Source organism: Anser cygnoides, chromosome 5 (genome assembly GCF_040182565.1).
Source record: "Anser cygnoides isolate HZ-2024a breed goose chromosome 5, Taihu_goose_T2T_genome, whole genome shotgun sequence".
NCBI lineage: Eukaryota > Metazoa > Chordata > Aves > Anseriformes > Anatidae > Anser > Anser cygnoides.
The window spans coordinates 42,906,003-42,933,328 of NC_089877.1; the positions used below are offsets into that span (position 1 = coordinate 42,906,003).

The 27,326-nt window shown below is 47.4% G+C and overlaps 2 protein-coding genes across 4 annotated transcripts in view; one reads left to right on the forward strand and one right to left on the reverse strand.

Annotated features, from left to right (window-relative positions):
- TTLL5 (tubulin tyrosine ligase like 5) overlaps nt 1–9,000 on the forward strand; it is a 136,749-nt gene extending 127,749 nt beyond the window's left edge. For all 3 annotated transcript variants that reach the window (XM_048059940.2, XM_048059942.2, XM_066998123.1), the window contains one exon: nt 209–9,000. In XM_048059940.2, the coding sequence (XP_047915897.2) occupies nt 209–249 (41 nt within the window). In that variant the 3' untranslated portion in view covers nt 250–9,000. The remainder of the gene's footprint in view (nt 1–208) is intronic.
- Nucleotides 9,001–12,370: 3,370 nt separating this feature from the next.
- Nucleotides 12,371–27,114, reverse strand: TGFB3 (transforming growth factor beta 3). The gene is made up of 7 exons (XM_048059947.2): nt 26,274–27,114; nt 20,631–20,794; nt 19,125–19,254; nt 17,498–17,605; nt 16,509–16,680; nt 15,871–16,024; nt 12,371–13,534 (listed from the first exon to the last, which is right to left on the reverse strand). Exons 1-7 carry the CDS (start codon nt 26,995–26,997, stop codon nt 13,376–13,378), a joined length of 1,611 nt encoding a protein of 536 aa, XP_047915904.2. The 5' UTR covers nt 26,998–27,114; the 3' UTR covers nt 12,371–13,375.
- Between the last annotated feature and the right edge of the window lie 212 nt (nt 27,115–27,326).

Consider the following 27,326-nt stretch of genomic DNA (forward strand, 5'->3'; position numbering starts at 1 on the left):
GAGGAATACCAAGAGCACTTTTTCGGACAGTAGCTTATTAAGTTAGGTTTATCATACTGTGATCTCATCTTGTAGTGCAGAGAAAGGGTGTACGGTGGCGAGATCCAGTATTCTGGTGGTGGCTGAGATTTGCAGAGCAGTTCAGCAGTGTTTTAAATAAAACAGTCCTGTGATTACTCAAAAGCTTTGCTTTGTGTTTTTTTTCCAGCCTCTGCTTGCAGAGAAGGACTAACACTGAACATCAGGTGAGGAATCCAGGGTGTTGCTTCAAGTACGGGGCAAAGAAAAAAACAGCAGCGACTTCAGACCACCATGCACCCATAACACCCAGGGGAGGGTGATGGAGTCCTTGCTGAGAGGACAAGCCACTGAGGAGAGTACCTGAACATCTGCAGAAGCTGGTGATACAGCTGTAGGCTGAGGTGAATGATTGCCTCTGAGAGCTTCTACTGCTGAGCCTTGGAGTCTTTCCTCCCACCTCTTCCTGATCACTAACCGTGAGATCTTTCTATAAGACAGAGGTCCTCCAACTATCTGTATTGTTTTTTCCCAAGGTCCAAATTTGAACATAAAGTCTCAAACTTGTTTGCTCAGCCATTTCAGTCTGTCCTAGTCCAGTAACAGCCAATATTCTCTGCTGTCATCACATGGCAACCAACAGCAGAGAAAAATCTTAGACCATATGAGCAGAGACATCCTTGTTAGTTGCCGTCTTGAATTTTGGCACAGAGCCATGGAAATGCTCAATTTGAATAAAGTCATATCATTTGTTTGTTTTGGTTATAATTTTGGTTATTAATTCACACCCTCCAAATATTTGCTCTTGTTATATTGGACAGGATTTAAAATTTGTCTTTATGTTTCACTGTTGGGTGCTTATGTTCTGTGTGGCTTATTTTTGTATTTTGATTTCTGTTTGTTTAGGCTATACAAACTTTTTTAATTGGCTGATGTTTTTAGACCCAAGATTGAACCCTAAGGCCCAGGTGGCTTCTATCAGTTGCAATAGTGGCTTAGTGTAGCACTCCAGTTAGAATTTGCCTAATGTTATGAAAAGTAATTTGCTTGTGTTAGCAAACAGCTTCAGCAGCTGGAAAATGTATTGGAGAGAAGATCCACCCATCCTTAAAATGAACAGGAAGCAGCTTCAGCTCTGGCTCTTTGTTGGTGCCAGGTTAAAGGAAAACTCTATTTTCATGGTATTTTCCAACTTCTCCCTTGTCAAACAGCAAGCAGTATGATTGCAATTCTCAAAGAGTACATACAGTGTTTCCTATTGTTTGTGTTGGAGCCCTCGGGGATTGGATTCTAACAGCCTGTTTCATCTGTTTTCTTATTCCACAGCTCCCCTGTCATTCCTACCCTGTATAATCAGTGTTAAGAGATCATTCTAATGTGCTGGCAAATTAGATAATGATCAATCCAAATGGCTGACAGAAACAGTGTCAGAGGGCAAAAGTGTTTTCTCTTGAAAAGAGTTTTTGTGTTCATGTTTGCTCTTGGGTTGTGCATACTTCTTGTCATTCAAGACCAGATAAATTGTGAGAGGATGAAACAATTAGGTTCGTACCCCATTAGTTTAACTATCACTTGTTCTAGGCATAAATTCATAGGACAGAACATGCATTTTTCTATTTCTCTTTCATTCACGCATATGACAAAGAACAAATACTTCATTTGTCCAAAATCCAGTTCTCTGATGTAGCTGTTCCTCTTCTTAATTCATTGGCTTATGTTTCAGTTCCTAGACAGTCATGATCTAGTTCACTTTCTCTGTGTTTTTCAGCTGTGTTCTTCAAGAATCACTGCAGCACTTGTTTGCTGCGTGTCCCACCATCATATATCATCAGTGACCAAGAGTTCTGTAGAATCTTGTGGAATTACTACCAGATCATGTCACTTATGTACTCATCAAATTTTTAGGGATATTTGAGATAAAGGTTTCTACCGGTGCATCACGTTATTGGCTCATCATTAGTGAAAATTCAGTTACAGCTGTTTTTTATTTCAAACTTCTGCACATCCTCAGCTGCTGTGGGCTTCAAGATCTTGGGTCTGTCTTCTCATAGCCTACTCTGCCATGTTTGGTGTTGGCTATAGCCTTCAGCTCTGTTCCAGAACTAACGTGCTATTTCCCTACAAGATTTAGCTTCAGTAGATAACTGATTCGATTCCTTGCATCCTCCCAGGGGATCCAAGTTATCCTTTATTCCACTGGGTTTCATGTGCAGGATCAAGTAGCTGTAGGGTATGCATCCTTGTGGAATTCTCATCTGGTTTTGTTCTCTAGTTTCTTCATTCAGGTTGTCACAGCCACCACTGAAAACTGTACAGAGGTTTGGACGATAGAGATAGTTAGCCCAGGAAAGGTGATTGTCTTCAGAGTATCATTAACAGAAACAACATTCTTATATCTTTGTCTGGCAATTTACCAGTTAGTGCTGGCTTATTATGAAAGTAAGTTATTTTTTTTGTCAGTTTTGCGAGTCTCCCACCCGCTGATTTTGGGATAACAAGTTGTACCCAGTTGTAGCCCACGTCTTCTGAACTTCTGTGCATTGTATGTTAAACGTAGCCAACACCACATCTGTAACTATGATGGCTTAGTAGCAGTATATCAGACATCTTTCCTGTATGATTTTTTAAATGTTCAGAGAAATGCATGTTGCAGTCTAAGACCTTCCTTTTGAAGGGATGAGTTTTGTCAGCTTTAGGAGCAGTGAAGTCATGCATCCTTTGTCCTTGAAAAATTTTTCTTCTGCTTCCAACAAATGAAAAATCCAGAGATATCAAGACTGGTCCTTTACCTCCAGCCAAACACTTCATTTTTGAACTCCTGTTCAGCCTCGAGATATGTTAGGGCAGCCAGATCTTCAAAGGGAATGGCAGTATTACTTTGCCTTGGGCATCTGCTGATCCTAGCTCTGAGCACAGCTGCTGTTATCTTGAGAGCATGTGCAGTGATGCAATAGAGAATCATGAATAAATCCTGCAGTTCCAGCTTGTTATTTTTCCTACTTCCTTATACTCATCAGCCTGGAGTCCACATATGTATTTGTGCCTGCTGGATACTGTGAACTGAATGTAACGTATTTTGTCTCTTTGCAGGTCTCCTACTTCCATGTCTGTCTCTTTTCAAAAACCTCTCTCACAGAGTGTTTCAGTTAAGTAATTCAATAGGGAGGCATAAAACTGTTTTCCACACGTGTCAGAGAGAATGCATTTTGTGGAAAGTGTTTTCTGGTACAAGAGAGACAAAAGAAGAATGGCAAACCATTCTGAATTTATAATGGTTGCACATGAGGGGAGTACAATTATATAAATTCTCTTCAAGTAGATATTAGTTTGTGTCTCTCTCTGCTTTTATGACCCTTATAACCATCCCTGTGCTCACCAATGAGTTTCATCAAAAGTGCCTTTGTTTACCATAAGAAAAGAAAATTGCCAGTACAATGCCCCCAACAATCATTCAGCATCTGCTTTGGTGGTGAGACCAAATAACGTAACCAAGGCATCCTCTTCTCTCCTACTCGGTGGTGTTCACATCACTTGTAAGTTACAGAGTCTTTTCCATGACAGACAATCGGGCTTGTTAGTTTTGAACGGAGTAGGGTGCACACTAGAGGCCAGAAGGGAGAGGTTCATACAGAGGTTCATACAAGCCTTTTATACTGTATTCAGGTGAGGAGCACATCACAATGTACATATTAAGCGAAAGATATGAGATGCTGTCCCTTCCAGAAGCAACTGACTGGTACTAAGTGCATGATGTATTAAGCTCGTATTTAGGTTGTTCATCTTAGCCTTTACAACAGCCTATGGGTAGTGTGAGTGCCATCAGTGGGAGATCATGTTCTAACACTAGGTAGACCACTTGGATGCCAGTGAGACATACTGGAATTTGCATTCACAAGACCAGATGTTCTCTCAGACAGGCATGTTTTGTTGGATAGACTCCTCATTCTGAGGCCTTGAAGGTCACCATACATATCTGTGATACTTTTTCCATGATGTGGCAGGAAGTTTTGGTATCAGGACCTCTGTTTGCTAGAAGGAATTTCAGTGCTGTGTCTATGGAGTCTCTGTATGTATGGATTTGAATGGTTGGCAGTGAGAGACCATTCCTCTTCTTGAGCTGTGAAGGAGATCATCAGCTTATAGATGAGTTTATAGAACAGCCTGGAATCTCAGCTTGCATTCTCTCAGGCCTGTACCTTGTACTAATATAACGGTTCCAGTCATTTTGGATTATTTGCTGGAAACTAAAGTAATCTGGCTGCTGACTTATTTTTGTTAAGGTTTACTTGATCAAACTGCCAAGGACTTTTTTTCTCAGTCTGTCCTACATTTGCTGCTCATGATAATCCTGGGCTTACTGTTTGAACCTGTATGGGTTAGTTGGTGCTATTTAAATAGTTGGATTTTTTTTTTTTTTTGCTGTTGCAGTAAGTAACTGGCTGATTGATCCTCTTTGTATTATTTCCTTCTGGACACATTATTCCTGTGGATCTGTCATGAGTTTCTTCCAAAAGAAACTTCTGAGCTTTACTTAAATGTGGGACTTGACCTCCTTTTCTTCTTTCTAGAACCCCATGTTTCTAGAGCTAAGACATCCCTGCTTATGCTAGATATCATAAATGAAACCTTATTTTTTCCCTGCAGAATTAGGTCTGTCAAAGAGTCCTTGAGATTGGTTATATCATGAGCACAAAACTTAGCATTCATAGTTCTTTTCAGGTAGAAACCATTAAATTGGAAAAGATATAGGTGAGGAGAAGGTGAAAAGGGGAATGATTGTTCCAGTCTTGCCCACTAAAAGAAGTAGGATCATCAAATGAAACTAGCAAATAACAGATTCAAAGAAAGAAGAAAAAAAGTGGTGGTGGTGATTTCTTTCGCAGTATATAATTGACAGTATTGTCGCAAGATATTGTGGAGGCAAAAAAGTGTAGTTTGAAAAGGCAAGTAGACAAATTCATGAAAAAGAAATCTATTGGGGCATATTAAATATTAACGTCAAAGAACAAGCAGAACGTTTCTAAGCCTTTTCAAATTATTGTTCTGGGGAAGTATCACAATGAAATTTTCCACTTCTTAGCTTGTCTATGAACTATATGCTGTTGACCACTGTCAGAAACAAGGTGTGGGCTAGATGGTCTCGTAGTCTGCCTTTGTATGGATGTTTTATTTTGTCTGTTGCGGTACAGCCTACTAGAATAGCCAAGTCAAGGCTGCCTCTCATGACAGTGGCATGCTCCACCAGCATTTGCTGTGCTGTTGGGCTCTCTAAGAAGTCTTTGTTGCCGACATCTGCCAAGTTGTCACATGCAGCTTGTCTATGCCTTCACCTGGACTGGTGCTATGTACATTGCAGAGGCTTTCAGAATGGTGAAGCTCCTGCTAGATCATAAAAGACAGCAATGTCCACTTCTAAACAGTTGTGATTTTGGAGGAAAGTAGGTTGCTGTACGGAAGTCATCCATGATATGACATTTGTAAATAGCTAAGCACTTTAATATGGAAAAAGAAAGTTAGTTACCACTAACTGAAGCTTTAAGTATATACACACATTCACTTCTTGCAGCCTTTGTCTTCTAAAGTGCTTGAGTGCAAAGCACCTTCAGGGTGAATGTGCACAATCACAGCACATCTTAAAGAATTACAGTACCTGGTAACTTTTCTTCTCACTTTAGAGCGCTACTGCCCTTTCCAAAAAATGAGATCAAGTTTCCCTGCTGCCTTAGAGATGAGTAGTTAGGAAACACAAACTGCAAAATTGTTGGATTCCGAGTTTTTTGAAGCAGCCTCTGTGCAGTTTCAACAAAGAGGACAAACTCCACTGAACTAAAGGTGACAAACAAGGCACCAAGCCTGCCACGAGGAGTCTGCTTTGTCTGTTACCTTACCAAAAAAGGATTTTATTGGCACTCGTTGAAAATGAGTTTTCACTGCTGTTTCCAATTTAAAGGAAAGAATCACTGATGACTGTGGAGACCCTGGTGTGAAGTCTTTGCCAGTGGTATTCAGTGAATCATAGTGGTTCCCTAGGGAAAAGAGTATACTTAACAGGGCCTCTTCTCTAAAAGTCCACGCCTACAGTGCACACAATGAACTTGAGAAATCTTACATTCTTTGAAAAGGGATTGCTTCTTTATCTGACCTATTGGACAAAAAATAAAAAATAATAAAAAAATGAATTGGCCTTAAAAAAAAAAATGCAATTATTAAGAATTTGGGGGCAGTTCAAAATCTATCTTTTATTACAAGAATTTTCATCGTTTACTTGGGGCAGGTGGAGGTGGTGTCATCTCTAAAAGGAATTTCAGCATTGTATTTAGCCTTTTGCCTACTGGCATTCTGGGATGTGCAACACAAGACAAACCCCGAACATTTGTTTAATTTGGTGTCCCTACGAGAGTATTTTAGAAAATATCATTTCACCATAGTTATAGCAATGGTAAAGTGTAGGCTCCTTCCCCCGGCTTAAGAGGAGACAGGTTACTGTGCTCAGCGTAGTTATGTTCAAGTCATAAAGTCTCCTTAGAAAAAATGTGTTGGGGTTATTGATCTAATAATCACTGTGTCATGAGTACTACCATGTCAAAGTCGTGAAGGGATCTTTGAGAAGTTCCTTTACTACCAAGTCCAAATGTCTGGCTGTCACTGCTCTCTCATTCCACTATAGAAAAAAATGCCTTTTTGTTAAGATGGGCAAAGAAAAATGAGAAAGGATTTTTCCCCGCTATTTCCAGTAATTACTATATAGGATTCACTTAATATATTTCAAGTGATTTTGCCTTATTTATGTGACTTTCTGAAATGTACATGCTGTATCAGATACATCTACTACATCTGGGGTGTCTGTGCCATTCTTTAAGGTGTGCAGATAGACAGCTGTGAATCTACCAGCAGGGCAAGTGAAGCTGTAGCCATCGCATTAGTGTCACTAGTCACAGATCTTATGCTTGCAGTTGCATGTTGTTTCCCCCATTCAAATCAGGGATGTCTTCCCTCCTGAAAGAGTGTGATCTCCACCATTTCTAATTCTAGAAATTCAATGTGTAATACATTTTGTCTTTGATATCAGCCGGGAACTTTTTTTTTCTTGTCTACAGACATACAAAACTCACGTCTCTGTATGTCTACTGATAATTTCTCTTGAAAAAATATCTAAGAATAAAGACTGGTGGCTCTTCCTGCCAAATTGTGGCTGTGGAAGTTTTCTTAGGTCTTCTGAATGACTTGGGCGAGTTCAGGTGACAACATCGATGCAAGACAATTTCATGAGTGTAGACAGCACATTGTAACTGCTGCAAAGCCATGCTTTCCCAAGATTCTCTTGTCATGTCCTTTATTTTCTCTCTGTTCTTGTTGATTACAGTTCTTCAAATTAGCACAAGAGAATGCTTAGCATAATAGGGGATCTTCAGATCCTAAAGTATAGAGATTTCTGTAACAAGTATTCTTTGATGGGGAAAATATCAAATTGTGTCACTCAAAGCAGCTTGTTGCAAGCTGGACATCTTCCGTAGACTGTTGTTGCAAGTCAGGCTGTCTGCTACTGCTTTTTCCAAAAAGTGAAGTTTCTTACAGATCCTTGAAAGCAATGGAGATCTCCTAAGCATGTAGACTACCTGTAACAGGGTTTCAGCACTTCAGAAGACAATACATAATTTTGTTTCAAGAAATGCCCAGAACATGGATACTGAGACATTCCCCAGTCATTACACTACATGCATTGCATGGATCCTATAAGTTTTGCACCTGGCTGTAGAGCAAATCTTTGCTTTGTCTGCTTCCTGAAGGTGTTAATAACCTCAGAAGAAACAAGAAATCCTTTCTGAAGAATGTCAGGAAATCTCTGGTTTGATATTACCCACCTGGCTTCTTTCATCAAATCAGGTACATGCAGTGGTCCTGACACATTATTATAATGCCTCGTGCTAATTTCTGTATGTGATGAATGAACATCTGTACACAGCTAGTGAAAAATGTCCGGGTGTTGATAAACCACAGAAGAAAGTCACTTTCGCTTTCTGCCACATGCATAGCCCCTACGTGGAATTACTTCTTGCATCAGTCTTTGTGGACAGCAATGAGGCATCATCTTGCCTAGCCGGTTAAGTGGAATGAGAGGTGAAAACTATCACCCTGCACAAAGAACACTACCCCCTTTAAAGGGGGAGAAATAAATCTCTGTCTTCAGAAGATGCTGTTTGAAAGATTGGTATTCCCTGGTGTAACTGAGCAGTGCCAGCATATACCACAGGGAGCAGAGCTCTTGCCTGAAAGCTGTTCACTAAGTCTGCAGGAAGTGGGAAACCATAATGTGTGTGTGTGTGTTGGTTTTTTTGTTTTGTTTTGTTTTCCCACAAACCACAGCTGTAAAGAACCTCTATTCTGTACTAGATATAAAGGTCCTTATCCTTAAGTGTATATTTCATGAAATCATAGCCCAGTACCGGGGAAGGACTGGCTGCTTGGTTGAATGCCTTCAGACCATCTCTGCCATCTTTCCTGTGCAACCTAGCCCTAGATAAGGATGTTTGAAAAGCAGATGAGTAGCTGTTAAATCATAGAATCATAGTATACTGATGTCTGTAATGTTTGAAATTGGTCTTTCCAGGAAACACGCTGTGACATCCAAAGTACTGTATAATGTTGTTTCTGAAACTATGGGCATAAGTGGTGTTTCAAGTGCAATACTGTTATTTAGAGAAGTGTGAGAATGGCAACCATTAATTAGCAATTTTCACTTGCTGTATTTCTCGCTGATGTGTCTGAAGTCATTTCAATGACAGTCTGTTTCCCAGTGAGTAAAGCTGCCTCTTCTGTTTTGACTTGCTGCATGATAAAGGATCTTACATTTGTATAGGGCATCTGAAGCCCCTCTTCTTAGGAAGACAAAGGACACTGAACTTACTTGTTTCTGTCTGTCAGTTGTGGAGCTGTGTCAAGAATGAACCAGGGCTTAAATGAAATAAAAAATGAAAGAAAATATTTGTAAATCAAGGACCTGAAACTACAGGTTCTTTTACTAAATATCGTAGTGCACATGCTAGTTATTAACTTTATACAGCTTTTGACCAATATATTCTAGTAATTTTCATTGTAAAAAATGTTAATAGATATTATTTGTAAATAATTATAAGGCATGTCTTCCTCCTTGCACTTTATTCAAATCTTTGCTGTTATTCTAAACCACAATTAATGTAGGTTATAGGCAGCCCATACAGCCATCTATTTTTCTTCACATTTGCATATCAGTATAGTTTTGCAAGTGTGTAGATACCTCCTGTTGGTTCCATGTGCAATGAGAACTGTTTTCTTGATAGATTTAATTGTCTTCCAGCCACTTATTAAGAGAAGACAACTCAGTACTATAGAGTTGATGATTTGCATGCTACTAGAAACACTTGCAGTGCGTAAGGAACCTTTTCTGTTCAACGGACCTGGCCCTAGAGCTGCATCCTGCTCACCCTGTGGTACTGAACCTGTCCTGCTCTGGACCCTTGACGACGCTGAAGACATCTGCACCACAAGACAGTGTTGGCAATGGATGCTCTTCTGCCGTGGGATGGCTGTAGTGATTTCATTGACAAAAGTAATCTGAGCCAGGAAGCCTCCTTTATTTCTGTCCTGATAAGGACACCCTAGTCACAGGTAAGGAGTCTGCAAACTGAGAGAATGGAGATTTGATCATCACAACAGAAGGATCTGTAAGACATCATAGGACAGAGCAGAACAGAGCCATGATGTTACCAGAGGAACGGACAGGTATGTTTGTCTTTTATATCTTTCATTGCTTTTGAACGTGGTCTGTCTGGTTTACTGTGTGTACTGATGCCTGTTGGATATGGAAGGGTGAAGAACAAAGCACCATAACCCAGTTCACACAGCAGTAACGGGAATGTGCTGCTGCTTTTTTGTAAGGGCAGTGAGACAGCTAGAGACCATCCATCACAAAGACCAGGGGATAAAGACTCATTTAGTCTGCAAAGAGTGTATTATTTGCTGAAATATCAGTGTATGTTCCTGTATTTGCTGAAGCAGTGTTCCTTGCAGAGCTCTACATTACACTGTAGCCTGAAAAACAAGGTGTTCGAGTTCAGGTCTAGGCATCTGGCATGCTGTCAGAGTATGCCACCGAGAAACAGGGGCTACAAAGATGGCCATTTGATCAGCTGTGTAGGATCTTCCCTATGGCAGTGCAGAACTGTGTTTTTTTTTCACTCTTCCTAACCATTGACCTTTGTTAAAGAGAGGGAAAGTGTACTGGGATTGTTTTCATCAGCCTTTGTTTGTTCCTGGGAGCAACAAAAGGGAACTGTTGGGAGCTGTATTCATTGTTGACAGCGAGGAGCCCACTTTTCTTTCCCATTGTCTTCCTCAGTTTGCCACCTAGTAACACAGCATATAGAGAACTGCTCTCTGCCTCTCCTCCTTCCCACATAAGTGTCCTGAAATGTTTTGGTAAGCCTGGGCCCAGGAGTGTGTTCAGTCTGTTATTAACCCCATATAGGTAGTAGAGTTTGTTGCTGAATTACAGCTAAAACAGCCCTAGGGAAGTTATTTTGACTGTAAGAAAATTAATTCAGATCCTGTCTCACAAATCTAATTCTCAAATGCAGCTAGGAAAGCTGAAGTCTGGAGGCAGGAGTAACTGAAGGGAGTGTTTGACTTTGAGGATTACTGTACCCAAGAGGTTACCTGTGTCTTTACTGACTGGACACCCCAAGACACTTCTCCCCTGATCCCCCTTCCCCATTTTTTCTCCTTTCCAAGCAGCTGTTAGACAAGGCCCCATCCCTCTGCCACCCCTCCCTACCCTGAGGAGCAGCGGTGAACAAGGGCTAGTGAGACAGACCCACCTCAAGGGGCTTGCCAGGGTTAATCTGTGGGTGGTTCTGGCATGCTCCAAGTGCCACGTATGATTGTGAAGCTCATGTTCTTGCTCAGCTCTTTGCAGCTCCCCCTCCCTGTGTTTTTTTTTTCCCTTACTAGCGAGAAAGCCCTTCAATTGGATGGGCAGCAGAGCCAACCCAGGGCTCAGGAGGAACAATGACCAAAGAACAGACTGCAGTTTGTAAACCAAAACCTCCCCAGGGAATGCTGCTAAAAGGAGATTAGAGAGAATTCCTGCGCCAATTGGCATCTGGATGTCTCTCCCCCCTCAGCGCAGCCACTAAATTTCTGGACTATCAGCATAGTAGTGTAGTTGCAACGCATTTATCTGCTCCCTCCTTTGGCAGGCAAGGGGGAAACATGGGTATGGAGAGCTGTACAGTAATAAATTAGTGCTGCAGGACTGATCAGAGCTGTACATTTCATCATAACGCCAAAGACAGGTCAAGGAGCCCCAGAGAGATGAAAGGGATACAGCTGAGGGCTGGGGAGTGCCTCCGTCAGAGCACATGTGCCCCAGCCAAAATGTCACCCAGGTTGGCAGGCTCCCTCCACTGACCCACCCTTACTAATCTCTAGCCAGCTGGTGATGGAGGACTTGTTTAGGGTTTTATTAAGAAGTTTGAGATTACATGCTACGGCAGCATCACAGTGAGGTGTATGGAAGCAGCCACAAACGCGGAGGGCTGGATGGAAGGGCTGCATTCTGAGCTGCCCGCAGAGAGCCCTGGCCACAAGCTATTAAGCAGCTAGGTGTCACTTGACACTCAGCTGCTGGGGACCGGGAACTGGGAGGGGACAGGAAGGAACCTCTGTGGTCTTTAGTACATGGCTTTAAGTAGTTGTGGTTGAGGGAGTCAGAGAGGCAGCCTCTGAATCTCACGTGACATGCAAGTACTCGAGATTTGTACTTTTGGGAATATCTGTGGCTGAAAATAACATACTTTTAAAAAAGAGTATATTCATTACTTGCCTAGGCCACTTCTGTGAACTTTTTATGAATATCTCCAATGTTTATGGTAAATCTGAGGGGGGTTATTTACCTTTGTGTGCAAGTCTGTGCTGGCAGCCCATATATATTCCACTGAGCATAGGGCATTCGTCAGCTGTGACAACTGCAATTCCCTGATTACTTAAACAGTACTATTAGAAGTTTTACATTTGAGGGGAGCTTTATATGAGTCTATCAAAATCAGATGCCAGAGGTGATGTGTACATCTGAGGGACAAGGGAAGGGCAGAGCAGATGCACACCAGGCACTGTTTGAAGGTATGAAGGAATTTCCATTCTGGGGCTCCCTGGCTAACCTAAATTGTGCCCATTTCCTTGAAAAGACAGTCTGGAAAGGGGAAAGATTTCAAAGTGATTGAGTATGCCACATCAGTAGCACTTTGAAAACAATAAACCATCTAGCCCTTCAACAAGCAACTTCCTTGTGGGGGAAAAAAAAAAAAAAAAGAGACCATTTCCCCCCCCAAAATATTTATTTTTTACAATGTTTTTGAGATTAATATTTTTTAAGTCTTGGCAGGTGAGGCCTGGGCCACATTGAGATCATTGTGCAGAACAGGTGCAGAACTCCCCAAAGCACCTCACAAACCACAACAGACAAAAGATCCTCAGGATGTATCAGCTCATGAGCAAATGGGCCCAAACTTCAGGTACCCACAGATATCGCTCTTGCCCTGACCCAGAAACCATCATTCAGAAACTTCCAGGAAGGGAAAAGAGCTGAATGGAGACATCAGTCCTTCTAAAAACGGACTCAGCACCCTCTTTGCTTGTATTTGCCCACCCTCAGCAGGCTGACTGGGAGCCCTGCAGTTTGCATTCAGGAACCAATAGCCAGGATCTGCCATCTGATCTTACAGGTTTGGCAGAAGCACAGTGACAAGTGCAAGACTCCTGGATCACAGCTCTGAGGAACAAAAGTCTGTGTGTATCTCTGAGCATCGCTTCTCTGAGCAGCTTCCCTTCTTGGTGCATTTTCTTTCTCTGAAGAAAATTCCAAGATTTTCTCCTGCAGGAGAAAATAATTCTTCAGGCCAGTGGGGAGAGCTGAGGTCCCAAGATAGCTACAGCTAGAAAAGAAAATGCTGCCCCATTTCCACTCCCCCTTTCAACTGCTCTTTCTCATTCCTTGCCTTCCCAGTTCAACTACCCCAGCATTCAAATACACAGCAGTTCCTCCACTCTGTCCTTCTCTTCTGCACCAACTGTCCAGCCATTTTGGAGAGTGTGGCCTTCGTGACACCAAAGTAGCTCCCAGAGGGAAGGCGACATTGCCAACAGGACTGAGAAATGTTCCAGAAGAGGTTCCCAAGGGCTGCCAGACCCTAAGCCCCATGGTTTGGTGCTCGGCCCTCTGCATGCGTAGTCTCTGACCCCTGGTTCCTTTTGTGTTAGCCTGGGAGCAGGAGAGTGGGTGCTGACAGTTTCTCTCTTGGCTTTGGGCGGGCCAGGGTGCCTTTCAGCTGCACTTGCAGGATTTCACCACCATGTTGGAGAGCTGCTCCACTTTGGGGGTCCTCCCGACGTAGTACAAGATGGTGAGTGGCTCCAGGTCCTGGGGGACACAGCAGGGCGAAGCAGACGCCTCAGGGTTCAGCGTGTTGTATAAGCCCAGCACCTGTGGAAACATGTAAATGTGGTGACAAAGCCAGGAATCCATTTAAAGTGGTTGAGGACAGGAAGGTATTTGGTCTAGGTACTTGGACTATGCTCATCAGAGGGCTTTTCCCCGAAATGAGTAATACTCTCATCATGTCCTGACCATGGCCTGCTCCTAAAGGATATCACCTACCCGGGCCTGACCCAAAGACATCTTTCTTTTTAACTTTAGTGTAGCCCCTGGCCAATGCCTAAGGGTTGAAAGAGTCCAAGGAATAATTCACTCCTTTAATTTTTAACTGGCTATGGGGTATAGTGTCACAATTTTTGCTTATAACAAGGCTGGGTATAACCAGCCTGGGGCTGCATTGTCTTTGGTTCCGTTACAGAAATCAGAAGAAAGAAACTCAGTGCTGCTTATTTCAGCTAACATCTCTAGATAGCACTGGATGGATGCCCATCATCTTGAGTATTCACAGTTCCCTCCCAGCTTTGAACTGTCTCATGCTCTCGCTCTCCACTCCCTCCTCCAAGTCATTACACTATAATGCTGGAGCCAGGACAGTGTCCTGTGGGACCGCACTGGATTCCTTCTCCCAGCTGGCCCTGTCCCACAGATGACTGTACACTCTGGCCATGCAGCCCCCACAAAAGAATTGCCATGTTTCTTCCCAGAGGTGGCCACTTTTCAGTGATATGCAACTTGCTGAATCATGGGGCCAAAATATCATCTCACCTGTGCTACTGCGGTCTTGTTAGCATTTCTCTGGGTTATATGACAAGGTCCAGCACCTTGTCTGTTAACTACAGTCCTGGTGGATCAGAGGTTCTAAGGAGGTATCCTGTTCTATCATCCAGATCCATGTAGTTCCAGTTATTTTGGTAGAAGCTCTTTGGAATACTGAGCGAAGGCCCTGGCTGTACCACATGGGTACCACATCCTCTGGGGCTGCTGTACTCAGCAAAGTTAAACAGACTGGTGAGAAATCTGCTTTTTGCCATGTTTTTCCTAGGTGGTGCTGGCAAGCTGTCAGCAGTGGTATTGTTCTGAAGATTGCTCAGATCACTCAGCTGAACTTACTGCTTGAGCATTTCCTTTCTTGATCAAGATGAGAACATCAGGGACCATACTAAATTCTCCTTTCTCTCATGCTCGTTCATCCCAGTATCTATTAGGGAGTTTCTCAGGACAACTAGATGGTATATGTACCACACTGCATGCATGTTACCCTTCCTAAGCTGTTCATTTACTTGCCCTGCCCAGCATCTGTCCACTGTTTCATTCCCTTAGATCAACTGCTCCCACTCATACCAGTCCTTTAGCCTTAGCGAGCCTTGCTGCTTTGCAGACTCTTAAGCTGTCAAGAATATGTTAACATCTTTCCTGCAATATCATCTTTACCCAGTTAATTATTCTTCTGCCAAGTCAGCATTTTTCCAGTGACTTTTGTAGTGAAACCTGAAGCTAAGTGAGCTGTTGCATTCTCTGACTTGCTGCCTTTTCTCTTCTGGGGACAGAAGCACAGGATTCTCCTCTGGCTTTTCTTGCTTTAGCAATGGACTGTCAGCTGATTAGTCTGTCTTCTCCTCTTAGTGCTTCTTCCATTGGCATGCTTTTCTATTGCCTTCTTTTTTTATGCTCTAGACAGTAGTGGGGCTCAGGTGGCACTCTTCCCAAAGACTGCCCAGTGTACATATGTTAAGTAGAGGTTATGTGAAAGTTACCTGAAAATATTTGCTTTCTGCTAGTTATATATGTTAATTTCACTGCCTAGTGAGAACAAACCATAGGTCAGGTGGGATTTATACAGCTGGAAAGGATGCCAGTGCAGAAAGGGGAAGCTTGCTGCACAGCCGTGTTCACTTCTGGACATGGACTCCCCATTACTTCTGGACTACAGCTGCCCCTCTAGTAGTAGACAGCAGGTGTGTGCCAAGGCTCAATAGCTTTGCATGACAACCTGACGGAGTGTACAAAAATCCTCTATCCATTGAAAAATGCAGGAAAAAAATAGGCAGAACAAAATGACCAGGGTTGACATTTGATTTGAGGGATTCAGTTAACACTCTGGCCCTTACCAAATAGGTACCCTAAAACTGTGAGTCCTGCTGTTTCCCATCTCATCCAAGATGCAGCATACTCCTCAACGTTTGGCTGGAAGCATGGACTCTGTATTGAGTCCATACGAAGAACATCCCCCCTGCTGAACCACCTAGACTCTTTCCTGCAGTTTCCTTGGAGTTTTTCTACAAGTATTAATCTGAACTGCTTCTGCTGTTTTGAAGAGACCAGATGTGGTAAGACTGAGGAAGGAAGGGGGAGTCAGAGCCCCAAGGAAAAGACGCTGGATGTACCGTGCTGTGAGTGGTGTCAGCGCTGCGCAGGTACGGACAAGGGCCCGAACAAAAGTTAGCAAAGTAGCCTTTAGGCTCGTGGACCCACTTCCAGCCCAGGTCCTGTCGGAAGTCGATGTAAAGAGGACGCACGCAGCAGTTCTCCTCCAGGTTCCTGAAACACAGCATCGGCACACAGTGAATCTAGAGAAGGGCCTTATATGTGCTTGCATGATGCAGCTTCCTGAAGGGAAAGGCCAGTATCAGCAGTACCTGGTGGGACACGGTGCTGGCCTGCTCTGGGAGCGGAGGAGCGGCAGAGGCAGGCAGGCCAGCTGCCTGGCTCTGCCCACACACTTACAGGAAACTCTGCCGCTGGCCCCGGGGGCAGCACCTCCCTGCTGTCCCGCACCCGGGGCTGGCAAGGGGCCGCTGCAACTCAGCCAGAAGCTCACAGTGACTGCTGAGCTGGCCAGTGTCCCCTTCTTGGAGGCCACAAGGAGCAGTCAGCTGAGCAGCGCTCCTCACATGGCCCCTGCAGCACCACGGTGACTCAGCACCCCCTCGGAGGACGCTGCCTTTCCCAGAGATGTGAAGTGTCACCACGCTTGCCAGCCTCAGGCCCGGGATCCGGTGACAACGGCAGGATTCTCACTTACCGGAAACAGTAGTTGGTATCCAGGGCCCGTTTCTTCCTCTGGCCCCCCAGCGTTGGGCTCTCCAGGCGATGCGGGGGTAACATCATCAAGATGAGGTGGGGATTATGCAAGTCTTTCTGCTTCTTCAGGCGCCCTAAGTCCCCACGGCCATAGTCATCCTCGTTGTCAATGCCTTCAGAGAGAAACAGGATCCACAGAGAAGATGTCAGTACGGAAGCAGATGACACAACGAGGCTTTTCATTTAACGCTTTCATGCCTGCCCTTGGACCAAAGCAAAAGGGACTCAGGCTCCACTTCCACTTATGCTTGGACTTCTTCCCTCCCAGGGACCCCCTTATTCCCGGTGAATCTGACTGTTGCAGGCCTGAAATAGAGTCTTGTGGGCCACCTGTTTTACCATTTGTAAACTGCTGGTGGGGCCATTAATCCATCCCACTCGCTCCTGGCTTCAGTCCCAGGACAGGCAGGAAGATGAATGGTTTAAAGAAGATGTCAGATCATTGGCACTCTGCAGAACAGCCTCAGAAATGAAGCCTGTGGGGGCCAGTGGCTGCAGCCCAGGGCTGCAAGCCAGGAGGTTCCTACTTCTTAGGCCAGCCAAGCCACTGACTCTCTGGGCCACCTCACACAGGATGCCTGACTTCCTTGTGTTCCAGTCACCCTAACTGGAAAGCAGAGCCTCTGTGGAAATCTGAGAAGGCATCAAGCTGAGCTTCCCAGAGAGACACTGAAATACAAAATTACTCCTTTCTGCAGACACGCATGCAAACCCACCCAGCCGGCGCTTCCTTTCTCCCATTTCTAACCTATCTACAAAATGGGTATACCTGTATGATCAACATGCAAACCCAGAGCTGTATTCTTTACAACAAATGTTATGCAAGGTAAAATCCTCAACTATGCAAAGGAAGACTTTGTTGTTTTTTTTCTTTAGACGCTCCAGGCTTTCCCTTCTCCAATGGCCTCCCCTAATCCAGCTCTTTATCACCTTTGAATTTGATCTCCAAGACCTCGTGCAAATTCTCCAAGATGTCCCCATTGGGCTGAAAAGTATGGCAAGGGCAGTGTATGCTAATTTCCAGGCCAAGGTTGGACTCTGCAAAGAAAGAGAGGACTCTGTAAGAAACAGCTTTCCTCGGCTGGGGCAGTTTCTGTCACAGGGAAGCTCCATGGGGGACAAGGACTGTGCTGAACTCCTAGGCTGTGGGTCCGTCTCAAAGTGAGGGATGCTATCAGAGCTGGGGCACAGGAGCTGACTTGGAAAGGAAAATGGGAAGCAGAATCTTGTGGCCTCACTTGTGCCAAAAGCCATGCTCCTGATAACCTGGTGTTCCTGGTTACGTTTTTTAGTCTATTCAGCACCCAAAAACATTTGTGAGCTTTGAAGAGCTCCACTGGAAAATAAGTATTTTAAAGAGTTGGCCTGTGGTGTCTGTGTTGAATTAGTTTTGCCGCCCTCAGTACCTGTCTGCTATCTGGCTTCTGGTTAGTGTCTGAAGGAGAGACCTGAAAATAAGCAAGTTGGATATGGACAAGTAATTTCACTGGAAGCGTTTTTCTCAGCAGCTGCAGCCTCCTGTTTTGTTGAGCCGCTAGCGGTCTCATTCACACAGACTTTCCAGAGGCAAGTCTATTTTCATAATAACTTCCTGGACCAGTCATGCTGTGTGGGCCTGACCCAGGGAACATAAGACTCTTATGAAAGCTCTTTTTTTCTATGTTGTGTCATGAATTGAAACATCTGGCTCCCTGGGGCATTGACAAGGTGCCTAGCACCTTTTTTCCTAAGCACAGCATACTCTGTGATGTCTGTCAGCCAGCGTGCCTGCCCAGAGCTCGCCGCAGTTCCAGCGCTGAACTCCAGCCATCGGGACACAACTGGGAGCGCTTCAAAAAGGAGGAGCCTACAAGCTCACAGCTTATCCTTCCAGGGAGCGGCTGCTTGCCAGTGCCTGCATTCCAGTTTTCAGTGGCACCTAGCTTCTATCTGTGAGGCCAATCCAGCTGTGAGTCACGGTGCCTATGCTCCAGCTGTGAATGGGGTCAGTGTTCTTGCTGGGAGCTGCCCCGTAAGTATCTGTAGGGCTGCCCAGTGGTGGCAGAGGTATGTTCTGTCTAGGTGTGTCAGCCTCTGGTATTTCCTCACCTTTATACCTGCCAAGCTGTAAACAGCTAAAGAAATCAGGATCCATGCTGTTTTTCCTACTAGATGTGCTCTAGCTCACAAGAAAGTTAAACCAGAGCAATCCTCATTTTCTATGAATTGCAGACGATAGATTAGACCAGCGGAGAGGTCCCCCTGGGCTTAGAATCAAAGAAACAAAAGAAGTTCCAGCATCTCTCAGTGAAAACAATTTCCTCCTCCACAGGATGAAACCTTATTCCGACTCAGCCCACAGAGCTGCACAGCGGGGACTCCAGGCCAAAGCTAGGAGGCTAGCAAATGTCACACACACTGAGGTGGCTCTCCGGGGGAAGGTTTGTTCTCAAGCTGAAAGAAGCTGCTCTCTATTTGAGCAGTGCTCCTGCAAAACTAGGAGCAAATATATGCTCCTGCCAACACTGATCCATGTTTCTATGGACGTCTTGACACCCAGTCGAGGTAAGACCCCTACCTCTGTGCAGGAGCCACTCGCGCACAGTCTCGGTGACATCGAAGGACAGCCACTCAGGGGAGCCCCGTGTCTGCACATTCCTGCCACTGAGGTAGCGCTGCTTTGCTATGTGCTCATCCGGCCGAAGTATCTGCGTTAGAAGGAGTGGTAGAGAGAATCAGCCAATGCCATGCATGAGGAAGGAACAGCCTTGTGTCTTTTTTTTCTTCCACAGCTTGCTACAAACAAATTCAGAAGGTGGGGCCCAACACGAGACAGCAGGAATACCCTGGCACATGTGAGAGGAACGTGCTTCACAACCAACCTGAACTCCAGAGATCTACACAGCATCTATTTCTGTGTCCTAAGCAGCTCACCTCTTCCAGCCCATCCGTGCTTCGGGATACATATCCAGAGGCAGAAGCATACAGCAACAGATGTAACGGGTGGTTTTATTTTTGTATTAATGTGTGGGATGTGGGTCTGGATTTCAAAGTAGACCCAGCTGTGGGTAACAGAACACCTTGCCATGGGTCCCTTGCCCAGCAAGCCTGTTGAGTCCTACAAAGTGGTGTTTTCATGTGTCCTCCACTCTTCAGCTTCTACCAAAACACACCAGGGCTGATAAGGTTTGGAGAACTCCCCCCCTGCTCTGATATCCCCTGCCATTTCCAGACAGGCAACCACAGTCTGTGCAAGGTGCACCTTGCTGCAGCACCCTGGGTTCATTCCACAGGACACTGAACCCATGGAGAAGCCTGGGGCTTGCCTTCTTGTCAGCAGTCTCATCTGGTGGAGAACTGCTCTGACTTTTAAAGCTCAGTTCCAGGAAGACCTGAAGAGCTAACAGCCAAAGACAATTTCAGCTGTATTCCTCCTACAAAGTGGACAGACAGCAGCCTGTGGGAATGTGCTGCCTGGATGCTAAACTGTACCGTTAGCTGGGTAGTTTGGCTTGGCCTGAGACCACTTCCAAACCTGAGCCAGGCCTTATTGTGCCAGGGGAGCCCAAGAGTTCAAACCAAACTTGAGATAAGCATCTACACTAAAGGTGCCAGGAATTGTGCCCCCAACTGCTGGTGAAAGGAACATCGAAAGTGAGCGTTTCTTTTCCGGTAAGCCTGTGACAAGTCAGAGAGCTCCACCCGTTGGATTAGCACCAACTGCATTGTGCTGCGATAGTCAGGGGAACAAAACTGCCAAGGGACCTACGCGTGCAGATGTGACAGGAGGGTCAGGGATCCTCCACTGGTGAGGGGTGCCTCTTCCAACCCCCTTCTCAGTGCAGCAAAGAGCTGCAGCGAGCACCACACCGGGGTGCTCAGAGCAGCTGGGCAACGTGAGTGTGAAAAAGGACAGCACCACACTGTAACAGGGAGGAAAGGTGACTGTATCACCGCGTGTGCTGGAAGAAGCCGAGGGCAAGGCATGGGATTTCTTCTCTCTCTCTTCTGTGGCCTTGCACATGTCAATTGAGGCAGTGATTAAGGAGCCTCAGGCACTGGGGAAGGTGAGGAGGATACCCACCTGGAAGAGCTCAATGCGCTGCTCACTGCGTTTGGAGCTTGGGTTGGGCACACGCAGCACTCGGAACTCGGCCCGGAACAGGTTGGTGCTGTTCTTCTCTGCTGAGGACACGTTAAAGCGGAACACGTTGGAGGTGACACCTTTGGGGCAAATGCCCAACTCATCTAGGAGAAAGAAAGAGGGAAAGACTGAGAACTTCAGGCCAGAGGTGAGGGATCTCAAATAAACAGACTGAGAAAGAGCTTCCCAGCTGAGGCCTGCCACTCAAACATCTCACCACCTTTAAAGTATGATTATATGGTTAGAGGTAAGACAGGATGAATTCACTCAAATTTGCTCTACATTTGGAGTATTTTGCAAAATCTTCCCACTACTGCCACCATTATTTCAATGCTGCAAGCTGGAGAATCAGTGGAGATCAACAGTATTTTTAATTCTCTTCTAACTGTTCATTGCACATTGCTGGTACTCCTAAGTCTCCTGCATTCAAAGCAACAATCCCAGCGAAGGCAACGGGGCAGCCTCATTTGCAGCTAGTAGGACCCATTCTCAGTCGTCATGGTGGCGTCACTCTGACCCTGTGCTCATGCTGGAGAGATGAAGGTACATTGAAGGTGATCCTGTTACAAACCTTGACATTGTCTCCTAAAATGAAAGCCAGACAAGCGTCCACAAAGCATGAGGTGTGGAAGACTTCTTGGGAGCAGTGACTGTTCAGTGCGTACTAAAAGAACTGGGTCTTAAGGTCAGTTCTCACCCATGACCTGGAGGAGGAATTCATGGATAGTACCAGATACAGAGTTCTTCAAGGACAGAATAATAGTGCTGAGAGGCCTGCGGAGATCAGACACATGGGCAGGAAATAGCACAGCAAGTCTCTGCCTGGATGTGTGCCTGCTGAGCAGAGAAATCCACTTTGCAGATGCCCAGAAAGACAGTGGGTAAAAAACACAAAGTCCAAAAGAGTTCTCAAAAAAAAAAAAAAAAAAAAAAACTTCATTGGGACCATTTTGGTCCCATGGAGAAGGCTGTGATTCCTGTTGCTCCTCTCCTGTTGACCTGTTAGCCTTCAAGGCTCAGCATCATTAAGGCTTTAAGGTTTCCTGCAGATAAGGCACAGCAACTCCTGCTCTACACCCACATGCAGATCTGTTTGCAGTTCTACAAAGCTTCTCATATGACCTCTGGCTGTTGTCCAAGGCAACACGAGGCTCTCATGTCAGCTGATATTTGTGGTTTTTCTTTTCCTTTCTTGTTTTATATTAAAAAAGAAAAAAGAAAAACTATCACCTGTTCCCAGCCACAGTTCCACTCCGTGACAAATAGGCTGGAAGTCCTGGTAACCTTGAAGTTATATTCCTGGAGTTGGCCCCTCTCTTCACAGCACCACTGTCTCCCAAGGGAAATAGATTCTGAAGATGGACTAGTGTGGAACAGTGCCTGAGAGCAGAAGTTCACTTCCTGTGCCAAATTCTGCTTTGAGCAATGCTGATGCACTTGTGGAGTCATCTACATGAAGATGAACGTCTTCCTCTCGTGCTACACCCAGATTTGGCAAGCAGGAGCCTGACAGTTTACAAAGATGTGTTCTTAGGCTGCAAAAATTCTACTCAATAAGCTTATGACCAGATGCTCCCATTGAGGTTTGATTGGAGGGTTTTTTTTTTGCCATTTCTACTGTTGAATGGAACAGCATTTCTGTACAGGAACATCTCTGCCTGCTATTAAAGACATGAATATTTGGTAGCCCCAGGAGACTGGACCCCATTGCAGCTGCAAGCTGGTATGCTCAGCCCAACAGCCCTGCAGCACAGAGAGTGCACCGAGCCACGAGAGGACACCCACTGTGGGGACTCCACCACTGTGACCACTTCTAGGTTTTGTGCCACAGAAAAGCACAGATCAGCAAGCTCTGATCTCATTAAATGCCCCAAAGCATCTTCGTAGCTGAAGCCTAACACTCATAACTGTTCTGAGTCATAGAGCTAGGTGGATACTGCGTTTTAATACCCCCTTAAGCTGTTTTGTAATCCTAGCCCTATTAATAGTGCTGCTGACAGCCTGCCCTTCCATTGCAGAGCCGCCTGCCTGTCCAGGAGGGGTGTCCCAGTAACCATCAAAATGCCTTTCTAGATCAGACCAGTGGTCAGGCTAGCCCATGATCTTTTTACAACATTGGCACTTTTATCTGATAATCTACTTAGAGACTGCAAATGTGGTCCTACAGCACAGTGCAGATGAGAGACAAAATGATTTATTGTTCATCAACTCCTTAAAATGTTTTGGCTAAGAGGTGAGGCAGCTGTGCTGGTAACAGATGGCCATCTCGTGCACTTCCCTGCTATCTCCACACTGCCACCTACCTACTTCCTTCACCAGTAAGGCAGAGGTGTCTGTGGAGACCTTCCTAGTGGAAACGATAACGGCTATCTTGCCTTTCCTAAGGAGAAGCTGCCTGTTGCCTTCATACCCTGGGAACCAGCACTCTGCGATGGGGCAGTAGAGCTGCATTCTGTTTCATTCTCAGCACTGCAAGGTTGGAGCCTGCTTCTCACAGTCGGAGGTCCAGAACACAGGTCTCACTCCTAGAAAGCTGTCTGCTTTGGGGAAAAGTCTTCATTTTAAGAGGTCACAGGCAAGTGCAGCTAGGTGATGTTTTCAGGGAATTTGGTCCAGTCCCAGCTCGTGGTGCGTTAACCGTGCTGGAATCTCGACTTGTCCAGATACCAGCAAGGAACAAAGCCTAGAAGCAATATGCCTGCAAGTCTACAACAGTCAGTGGCTGTAACAAAGCCTAGAGGCAGGGAATCCGTGACACCTGTGTACCCATGCCACTCTGTGTCTGACACGACAGGATGCATCCTCACGATCGGGCCCTGCTATTACTGTGGAGCCCAGCCAGCCTCAGAGCTGTTGACAGAACAAACGATGAGACCAGCAGCCTCCTGGAGCGCAGGGTAGGATGCAGGGAGCGTGTTCTTTGGGAAATCCCCTCTTCCTACAACTGCTCTCAGCAAGGTGCAGGTTCTCCATGTGCCACCAATCCCACACAGCTACTGTTTCTGGCCAGCCTCGAGGCAGCTGATCACTGTGTGGTTCCAGCTGTATCAGTATCCAGTATCATAGCACTGTACTTCAAGCTGCTTATTGTCAAAGCTGCAGAACTCAGAAAAAAAAAATCCTTCTGGAACTCTGCAGGTGGTAGGTTTAGAGGGAAGGGGTGCTTGGCCCAAAGACCCATTGCTTTAATTGCCTTGTCTCTCCTGCTGGCTTGGAAAATGGCATGGTTTTCCTTGGGAAGGAAAGCAAAGCTTTTTGCAGGACCGTTGCAGATGCTTTCTGAGCTTGAATCTAACCAGCAATCAGTGCTCAAGGGGGCCTGAACCCCCATGAGTTTTAGGAGATCCTTGAAGTGAATGGTTGATCAAGAGGGAGCTATTCTCTCAAAGAATATTCCTTATAATTTAGACAACGTGCCTGAGAGGCACAGCAGCATGAGGACCATTCTCTGAATCACCAAACAGCTCAGGGTGGGGACAGGGACCTGCTCCTGAAAATCCTTCCTTCCTAGAAGGATCAGGCTCTCCCTGCTGCTGTTTTTGCTCCTCAACTTTCCTCACTGTTGGGCCTTAAGTCTTGGAGAAGGATGACTTCTCTGAGCCAACAAACTGCTCAACTAATACTTTGGATCTAGAACAGTTTGTGCGCGCGCGCACATTTCAGCCTTGCCTGTATCATCTTCACAGTTCCCTCAATGGAGCCGTGCTCCCCTTCCCCCCCGGAGGAGACGGGCTTTGGCTCTGAACGTGCTCTGAGATCACCGCCTGGCACAGTGACAGAGTCATGGGAAAGTTGAACATCAGCCACTTTTGAAGACACGGGGCCAAATTCAGCCATGGTGTACGAGATGAAACTCCCCAGGTCTGAAAAGGAGCATGTCTCTTGACACCACAGCCCGTCTGCAGCTCTTCTCTCCTGCTGGGACCCAACTCCAAAGTTCCCCCTTTCTCTTTCCTCTGCCCACTCCCAGGAATTTAATCTCAGCACAGCTTGGTCTTGCCGTGGTGTCCTAGAGGGACATGGGGCAGGTTCGTTCATTTCCATAGGCATGGAGATGTTACTCTGCACGTGGTGGACAGTGGCTGAGCCTGTGGGACTTTCCTTATGGCAATGTCCGTGCCCACCTGCAGCACCCACTTCTATTGCCCCGAGCTCTCCTTGCACTCACTCACAGACCCTCCCCACTGCCTCCCCGCTCCTTCCCAAGCGCATCTTCCTTCACCTTACCCCTCCACTTTATCCAAATCCACTCCTCCGACTTCATTTCCCACTGTTATGCTTTCCCAGTATCCTTCTCCAAAACACACCAGTTCGTAGTGCGGCCGTATTATTTTGCACAGACACTTGGTTTCCCCACATATTTTTAGAATTTCACTTTAGTAGGTCAAAAATGTTGAAATCTGGGTAAGCTGCTAGTACTCTGTGCACTTTCTGTTCCTCGAGTCTTGGTGCCTCCTGAACTAAGAGCTAATCATATAACCATATGGAGTGCCGTCTGCTAGAGATTAAGTGAAATTTGTTGCATTACCACATTGTAGCTCTTATTCCAGCTCATCATATGTCAAGATTAACATAAACCTGGCAGAGTAACTGCATTCTGAGGCTGCCTGCACCGAGTCACAGCTCCTCCCCAGAACTGCAGGCGTTCAAGCAGTGTCCCCAACACCGCACTACATCACGGGAGGACACCCTGGATGGGGGTATGACTGCATGCCCACCAACATCTTCCAACCCTAAAGAATCCAAAGCACAGACCGAAAGCATTGCTTGTGCCTACATCTGCTCAGCATCTGCAGTCTACTCGGGGTTCATGTCTGCTCACTCTCTGTCTTTGCATCTGCATCTGCTCAGCTTCTGCACCTGAATCTGCTTAGTGTCTGCATCTGGGCCTGCTCATCATCTGCTCTGCACCTGCTCAACATCTGTCACGTTTCCTCAGTGCCTGTGTTCCCTAGGGGGTCCCCTGTGCATCACTGTCTGCTTTGCACCTGCTCGGCATCCCTGCTATCTTCTCGCTCTCCGATCCCTCGCCGCTGTCAGCGTAACATCCTCCACGGCCGTCCTCCATGCGGGAGCCTTCCCAGCGAGTGCCTCGCCACCCTCTCTGGAGCCGGCTCGGGTGCCGGCTGACCGAACAGGTTGCCTGGATCTGCGGCAGGGACGAGCCCGGCCACCTGCCCGGCACCAGGGACCGGCCTCTTTTCCCTAACCCCATGCGCCGCACACACCCCAAGCCCCCTCTGCATCCCCTCCTGCCGCCTCCCCACCTCACCCTCCCTCCCCTCCCGGCCTTCCCTTGCAGCTCCCCGGCCGGGGACCCCTCTGGCTGCCCCGCCGGCTGCCAGCGCCCAGCCTCCTCCACCTGCGGGGGGCCGAGCCCCGCGCCCCCCGGCCCCTTTCAGCCCCGCACCCCAGCGCGCAGCCGGGCGGGGACGCCCCCCAGCCCCGCCGGGACCCCGGCCCCGGCCCCGAGCTCCCCGATCCCCGGCGGCCGCCGCTCCTCGGCTCCCGGTGCGGCGGGCAGGCTGCCCCCGGGTGCGGCACCCCGCGCCGGGCCGGCGCGCACGGGAGCCCGGCACTTACTGTGCTCGGGGAGGCCCTGGATCATGTCAAATTTATGGATCTCTTTGGCATAGTATTCGGACTCGGTGTTGTCCTGCGAGCAGCTCTCCTCCTTCTCCTCCTCCATCTCCTCCAGCAGCTCCCGGGTGCTGTTGTAGAGGGCCAGGATCTGGTAGGGCACATGAGCCGGCCCCACGGTCTCCGGGGGGCTGGTGAGCCGCAGCTTGCTTAGGATCTGCCCCCGAATGGCTTCCACCCGCTTCTTCTTGATGTGGTCGAGGTCCAAGGTGGTGCAGGAGGACAGCGCGAGGCTCACGGTGGCGAAGCTCAGCAGCGAGAGCAGCACCAGAGCCCTTTGCACGTACATCTTCATGTGCGAGGGGGCGGCGGAGGCCCCCGGGAGAGCCCCCCGGGCAGCGGCGAGCGGGCGCGGGGGACCGGGCGGTGCTCCGGCGGCAGCCTCCCCAGATCCCGCGGGCTGAGGCTTGGCGAGGAGGTGCATGAACTCACCGCGCCGCGCGCCGCTCACGACTTCCAGGAAGAGCTGGCAGCGCTCCGCGGGGAGAAGCGGCGGCGGGCGCCGTGCCTCGCCGCGCCGGGCTCCTTCCCCATGCGCCGCCCCGCGCCCCGCGGAGCCGGGAGCGCCCCGCCGCGCCGCGCCGCCGCACGTGTCAGCAGCGGGCCGCGCCGCCCCGCCGCCGCCGCCGCGGGGGGAGCGCGGCGCCCGCCCCTCTCGCTGCACCATTCATGCCCCCGCCGCCACCGGCATCGCCCCGCCGCCGCCGGCGGCACCGGCACCAGCAGCAGCTGCAGCCGGGCTGCCCCGCTGTCCCCCGGCCTGCCCTCCGCCGCGCACTGCCCCTCCGCCGGCCTCGCCGCCGCGATTTTATACCTCCCTCCCATGACGTCCCCGGGACGGGGCTCGGCCGGGGGGGGGACGGCACCGGGGGGGGGAGCTCCAAGCCCGGCCTTCGCCCGCAGCACCGCGGCTACTGCGGTCGCCGCCCGCCCGCCCTCCGCCACCCCCCCCCCGCCACCACCACCCGCCGGGTCCCGCCGCCCCCCGCACGGCCG

Excerpts from the sequence above, each read along its gene's own strand:
- TGFB3 (XM_048059947.2), bottom strand. The coding sequence starts at position 26,997 with ATGGTGCAGCGAGAGGGGCGGGCGCCGCGCTCCCCCCGCGGCGGCGGC. Across the intron at positions 20,795-26,273 it reads CCAGGGCCTCCCCGAGCACA|ATGAGTTGGGCATTTGCCCC; the intron begins GTAAGTGCCGGG and ends TCTTTCTCCTAG. Across the intron at positions 16,025-16,508 it reads GATACCAACTACTGTTTCCG|GAACCTGGAGGAGAACTGCT; the intron begins GTAAGTGAGAAT and ends GCTGTGTTTCAG.